At 27.9% G+C, this 7399-nt stretch overlaps 1 protein-coding gene across 8 annotated transcripts in view; it reads left to right on the top strand.

Moving 5' to 3' along the window:
* The window catches only part of LOC119607995 (leucine-rich repeats and immunoglobulin-like domains protein 3), a 77999-nt gene extending 77374 nt beyond the window's left edge, over positions 1 to 625 (top strand). For all 8 annotated transcript variants that reach the window (XM_037962191.1, XM_037962185.1, XM_037962192.1 and 5 more), the window contains one exon: positions 1 to 625. This exon is cut by the window's left edge and continues 833 nt beyond it. In XM_037962191.1, coding sequence (XP_037818119.1) covers positions 1 to 597 — 597 coding nt within the window. In that variant the 3' untranslated portion in view covers positions 598 to 625.
* Positions 626 to 7399: the final 6774 nt, after the last annotated feature.

The raw sequence follows: 7399 nt of genomic DNA, 5'->3' as shown, positions 1-7399 counted from the left end.
AAAGATTCGGGTACGGGTTCAGATGCAGCAGTCAAACGTAGTTTAGAAGATTTCTCCATAAGTCTTATGCCCAATGCTTCCACACCCACCTCTAATGCCGGAGGATTAGGAAGCTTATTAAAACCAGGAGCTAGAGCTTCCTTAGCAAAACAAGACACCGATGAAGATGAGGAGTACAATATTGTTCCAGTGAGTATACCAACTCAACAACAAAATGGCAGTGGTGGCAGTACAGAAGATACAGAGGACTTTACCACTTCTCCTACCTTGGGTGTATCTGTCTATCAAATTGATGAAGAGATACACAATTTATCACGCAACAATAATCACTCTCCTGCGCTAACAAATTACAAAACATCACCAACTAGTGGTGGTGGTGAAGGTTGTGCTGATGATGATGGTGGTGGAGCGGTAAGTTTGGTGGATTCTAATCAAAGTCGAACCGCCTATAACACTAAGCCAACAAGTATTGTGTCATCGCCTACACATCAACAACCACAAAGTTGTAAAGCAAGTACAAATTTTTCTACAACTCCTACATCTTCTTCCTTGTCACCTCCCCCAATTCCTCTTCGCACACAAACGGTTGATATTTAGTTTTTTCTTTATTATTAATTTAAAATTTAAAAAAACAAAGAAGTTAGAAAACTAAAAACCAAATCGACAGTTTGTTGTCTTCAAACCAAATATAAAGACTGTTTCATTATGATGTCAAAACAAATAACAAAACAAAAACATAAAAAATCACTAAATTATTTTTTTTTAGATTTAAGTTAAAGTTTGTTTAAAACCAAACATGAACAAAAAACGCAGCTTCATTACACTGCAATGCAGCTTAAAAATTTTTTTTGTTATTATTTAATTTAATAATTTAGTTTTAATAACCAGTGATTCGTTTTAAGTTTCTATTTCTTGCATTGACTTTTGTAAATACACAACTTGTTTTTCCTTTTTCTTTAGTAAATTTAAGTTTTGTTTAAAATATTATTAACAAAAAAATATGTAACAATTTCAATTTGCCTTAGTTTTCTCTTACTCTCTACCCCACTTGATTTGTGTGTGATATTATTATTACTTTATTATTATTATTACTAATTATTATTGCAATTATTTAAATTTTGTAACTGTATTATATTTATTTTTGTATTATAATTTTATTTTTTAATTTCTAGTTTTTTGTGTAAATATTACATTTATGTATTGTTGAAAAAAAATTAACTGGACCAAATTTGTTTTTTTTTAATAAAAAATAATAGATTTTAAAATACATAGATTTTTTTCTAAACTGCCGGGAATACTTATTTTCTTCTTTTATTTTGTTTTACACATTTTTTTCTGACATTTTCTAGAAATGCATGAAAACTTAAAATTATTTTCTTAATTTTTGATCTCGAAATTTTGTCTCAAAATAAAACTAAAATTGGATATTTGTGAGTTATTTTTACAGTTTTTAATATTTTTGCAAAATAACTTTAAAATTTCGAATGGAAATGTCCACAAAAAGTTAAGAATCCTTCTGATCAAGAGATTATTTTAAATATTTTTCGAACATATCGTCTAATTTTGGAACATTTTTAACTTTTTTGATGAATATTCCAAAAACGGAGGAGATATTTAAATGAAACATTTCAACGAGATGAAAAGTGTAACGTGAAAAACTTGGAACTGAGTTCGTTTATGAACAAATTTTTCTCAGAATTCATTCTTTGGAAAGAATTTAAATTAAAACTTAGCAAAAGGTCTAGAAATTTCCCTGATAAGAAGAAAGTTTGATCAGTCTATAGGGTCTAGACTATATAGCAGTTTAACGTCTAGACTATAGATCAGTTTATTGTCTAGACTATGGATCATAGAAGCTTATAGAAGCCTTCATAGATCAGTATGTGCACGAATTAGATCAGTCTATAGTCTTGAATATAGATCAGTCTATAGACTTGACTATGATCAGTCTATAGACTTGACTATAGATCAGTCTATAGACTTGACTATAGATTAGTCTATAGACTTGACTATAGATCAGTCTATAGGCTTGACTATAGATCAGTCTATATACTTGACTATAGATCATTCTATAGACTTGACTATAGATCAGTCTATAGGCTTGACTATAGATCAGTCTATAGACTTGACTATAGATCAGTCTATAGCCTTGACTGTGATCGGTCTATAGCCTTGACTATAGATCAGTCTATAGTCTTGACTATAGATCAGTCTATAGTCTTGACTATAGATCAGTCTATAATCTTGACTATAGATTAGTCTATAATCTTAACTATAGAACAGTCTTATAGAATTAATCAGTCTAAAGACTCGACTATAGATCATTTTGTAGTCTCGACTATAGATCAGTCTATAGTCTTGACTATAGATCAGTCTATAGTCTTGACTATAGATCAGTCTATAGTCTTGACTATAGATTAGTCTATAGTCTTGACAATAGAACGGTCTATAGTTTCGACTATAGATCATTTTATAGTCTCGACTATAGATCAGTCTATAGACTTGACTATAGATCAGTCTATAGTATTGACTATAGTTTAATCTATAGTCTCGGCTATATATCATTCTAATGTCTTGACTATAGATCAGTCTATAGTCTTGATAAAAGATTAGTCTATAGTCTTTACTATAAATCAGTCTATAGTCTTGATAATAAATCAGTCTATAATCTTGACTATAAATCATTCTATATTCTTGACTATAGATCAATCTATAGTCTGGACTATAGATCAGTCTATAGTCTTGGCTATATATCAATCTATAGTCTTGGCTATAGATCAATCTATAGTCGCGACTATAGATCAATCTAGAGTCTTGACTATAGATCTGCCTATAGTCTCGGCTATAGATCAATATCTAGTCTTTACTATACATAGATAAGTGTATAGGCTTGATTATAGATTTGTCTCTAATCCTGACTGTTGATCAGTCTATAGGCTTGACTATTGATTAGTCTATAGTCATGACTATAGATCAGTCTATAGTTTCGACTATAGATCAGTCTATAGTCTTGACTATAGATCAGTCTATAGTCTTGACTATATATCAGTCTATAGACTTGACTATAGATCAGTCTATAGTATTGACTATAGTTTAATCTATAGTCTCGACTATATATCATTCTAATGTCTTGGCTATAGATCAGTCTATAGTCCTGATAATAGATTAGTCTATAGTCTTTACTATAAATCAGTCTATAATCTTGACTATAAATCATTCTATATTCTTGACTATAGATCAATCTATAGTCTGGACTATAGATAGTCTATAGTCTTGGCTATATATCGATCTATAGTCTTGCCTATAGATCAGTCTATAGTCGAGACTATAGATCAATCTGGATCCTTGACTACAGATCAATCTAGAGTCTTGGCTATATATCTGGCTATAGTCTCGGCTATAGATCAATATCTAGTCTTTACTATACATAGATAAGTGTATAGTCTTGATTATAGATTTGTTTATAATCCTGACTATTGATCAGTCTATAGGCCAGACTATTGATTAGCCTATAGTCATGACTATAGATCAGTCTATAGTTTCGACTATATATCAGTCTATAGTCTCGACAATAGATCAGTCTTTAGTCTTGAACACAAACTTTTCTAGATTTCTAATAATCAATTGTTGGAATAATATAGTAGAATTTCAAAATCTTTAGCTCATTTTGTTTATATTTTGATTCGACACTAAAATTTTACAAATCATTTTATTCTTTCTAAAGGAAAATATTTTGCAAAAAGTTTCCAATACTATTCCTCTTTTCCAGGCAGTTTAATTACTTATAATTCCAAACATAAAGCAAAAACTTAGAGAGAAATTGTTTCAACTCTTGGTAATGCTCTATGATTCCATATATACATACTTTTTAACGTACAAAACTTATAAAGCACATAATAAAACATTAGAATACAAAAACAGTATTCAAATTTGAAATTAATTAACAAAAATAAACGACTTTACAGTACAAATAACATAAAAAAACAAACAATAGAGTTCAAATATAAAGTTCATATGCTGCAATAGTTTATTATTAACTTAACAAAACAATTTGGTTCAGTGTAATTTTGTTTATTATTTAAAATATTTAATTTAATTTAATAATTTTTAATTTAAACATCACATTTAAACCAATAAAATTTCTTTATAGATGTTTGTAATAAACGTTTTATAAACATGAGCTAATGCTATTTTTTTGTTTTAATTTAGCCCTCCGTTATTTTTTTTAAAATTTTTTATAAATTAAGTTTTTTTCTTCTTAAAACCAAAGAATTAATTATAAAAAAATCAATTCTAAAATAAAAGCTGAAACTGCAAAAAAGAAAATTATTTCAAAACTGTGCCTACACTGAACAAAAATAAATAAAATTGCCTTAAAACAAATTCCATAAATTTAAAATGATACTTTTTTTAAAAAAAAAATCTGAATTAAAAAAAAAAAGTAATTGGAAACATTTTAATAAAATTTTCAAAATTCAAAATTAATTAATTTTTCATAAATCTAATCATTTTCGCAAATGTGCCTCTACTTTATATTAAAAAACATTTTTTGTTGCAATATTATTTGTCTAAAATTTTAAACTAATACTAGTTTACAAATATTAAAAAAAAAAAACTAAAATAAAAGACTTTAAAATGCAACATAAAACTTGCCTTTTTTGTAAAAAAAAACACAATTAAATTTAATTTAAATAAAATAAATAATAACGATATTATAAATGTGAATTAAAAACTTTATAGAAAAATACCTAAAACATATACAAATATTCTTATAATAATGTAAAAAAACAATAACAAAAAATTAAAAAATATACATAAAATTAATATAGATTTGTAATTTATTTAATAATTTTAAATTCTTTTATAGATTACTTTGTAATTGTTTTGAATATTAATTTATATTCATTATAAACAATTACATATATATAAAATAAAACAAAATATAAATATATTAAACATTGTATACATACGTTTATACCAAATTAAGTTATTTAATGAAAAATAAATTAAAAACAAAAAAAAAAAAAAAAAAACAAAATATTTAAATAAGAAAAATAAATTATAAAATAATTATATTGAAAATTGCATAGTTTTATTTAATCAATTAAGGTTGGGAGAAATCAACGATCATATCTTGTGGTTGTGTCCTCACTGAATCCGAATGTGACTTTATTTGGATGTTTGAATGGCAGCTCCCACTTGCTGTTCCCCAGGATAAGAGCTGTACAAAAGAACACTTACACAGCCGTAGATCCTCTGCTCCATCATATCCAAAGACTTCCTAATGTTCTTTGCTTTACCATTTTGTTCGGCCAGCATTGGAAGTATGTCGCGGGGGAGCCCTTGAAAATTCCTAACTACCTTACTTACCTACTAACTAACTAATTTAAAAGTTCAGTCTATAGTGTACTCTATAGTCTAGTTTGTAGTCTAGTCTATAGTCTAGTCAAGTCTAGCCCATAGCCTAGTTTATAGTCTACTCTATAGTGTAGTCTATTGTCTAGTATATAGTCAAGTCTCTAGTCTAGTCTATGGAATAGTTTATAGTCTAGCCTATAGTCTAGTCTATAGTCTAGTCTATGGTCTAGTCTATAGTCTAGTCTATAGTCTAGTCTATAGTCTAGTCTATAGTCTAGTCTATAGTCTAGTCTATAGTATAGTCTCTAGTCTAGTCTATAATCTAGTCTACAGTGTAGTCCATAGTCAAGTCTATAGTCTAGACTAGTCTAGTCTTATCTACAATTAAGTCTATAGTCTAATCTGTAGTGTAATCTATAATAATAAGAACTAACTAACTAACTAACTAACTAACTAACTAACTAACTAACTAACTAACTAACTAACTAACTAACTAACTAACTAACTAACTAACTAACTAACTAACTAACTAACTAACTAACTAACTAACTAACTAACTAACTAACTAACTAACTAACTAACTAACTAACTAACTAACTAACTAACTAACTAACTAACTAACTAACTAACTAACTAACTAACTAACTAACTAACTAACTAACTAACTAACTAACTAACTAACTAACTAACTAACTAACTAACTAACTAACTAACTAACTAACTAACTAACTAACTAACTAACTAACTAACTAACTAACTAACAAACAAACTAACTAACTAACTAACTAACTAACTAACTAACTAACTAACTAACTAGCTAACTAACTAACTAACTAACTAACTGACTGACTGACTAACTAACTAACTAACTAACTAACTAACTAACTAACTAACTAACTAACAAACTAACTAACTAACTAACTAACTAACTAACTAACTAACTAACTAACTAGCTAACTAACTAACTAACTAACTGACTGACTGACTAAGTAACTAACTAACTAATTTACTAACTAACTAAATTTCATAAGCTAATTATTGCTCGAGATATAATGGTTTAAACTTTAGCTAGCATTTTTAGCTATTTTATTGTAATGTCAGGTGGACCAAAGGCTTCTCCAAGCTGAATTCCTTATCTTTCATATGCAAAGAGTTCCATGTAAATATACCAAACGGTCTCTGAAATATAGACATTGAAACTTCACCTTAAGGTAGTAAATTATCACAAAATGAGATTAGAGAAGGTTTGGAAAATTCTATCATATCTTTAATACTTTTAAACTTTTTGAGATAAAACTTGGTAGGTTAATAGAATATGAATTCCAGATTCCATTTTTAGCTATTTCATTGTAATGTCAGGTGGGCCAAACGTTAGCCACCCATTAGTCATACCTGGAGAAGCTGAATTCCTTAGCCTTTATAAGCAGAAAGTTTTATGTACATATCCCGAATAGTTCCTGATATATAGCCATTGAAACTTTACCTTAAAGTAGTAAATTATCACAAAATGAGACTACAGAATGTTTGACAAATTCGCCCATATCTCTAATGCTTTTAAAGATATTGAAATAAAACTTGGTAGGTTAATAAAATATGAATTCTAGATTCCCATAAACTATGAAAAATTTCCCTAAGTTTATTATTTCATGAGATATAAGTGTTTAAACTTTAACTAGCATTTTTAACTATTAAACTGTAATGTCAGGCGGGCCAAAGGTTGTCTATGCCTTAGCCAAGTTTCCAAACTATCATAAGGTGAAACTTTTATTCAAATATCTCTTATGGTTTTCGAGTTATAACAATTTAAAGAAAATGTTCAACAGAAATCTACCTACTAACAACTTCTGTTGACCTGGTGTTAAGCCAATTTTTGAAATTTTGTTTTTTCGTTTTTTGTGGTTTAAATTAATTGTTGGATTTTGTTTGATAACTCTGTGAATGTTATAGATAATTGAATGAAATTCGGCTGGTAGATAGATAAAGAAATGAGGATTAATTTTCTTAAAACAAAAATACTGCCCATTGCACAGTGCAAAAAGTG

This window comes from Lucilia sericata, unplaced genomic scaffold, assembly GCF_015586225.1.
Source record: "Lucilia sericata isolate MDLA Ls3-8-SP2 unplaced genomic scaffold, ASM1558622v1 Contig000772F_arrow, whole genome shotgun sequence".
In the NCBI taxonomy this organism is placed as follows: domain Eukaryota; kingdom Metazoa; phylum Arthropoda; class Insecta; order Diptera; family Calliphoridae; genus Lucilia; species Lucilia sericata.
This window is presented reverse-complemented; position numbering and strand designations above follow the sequence as displayed.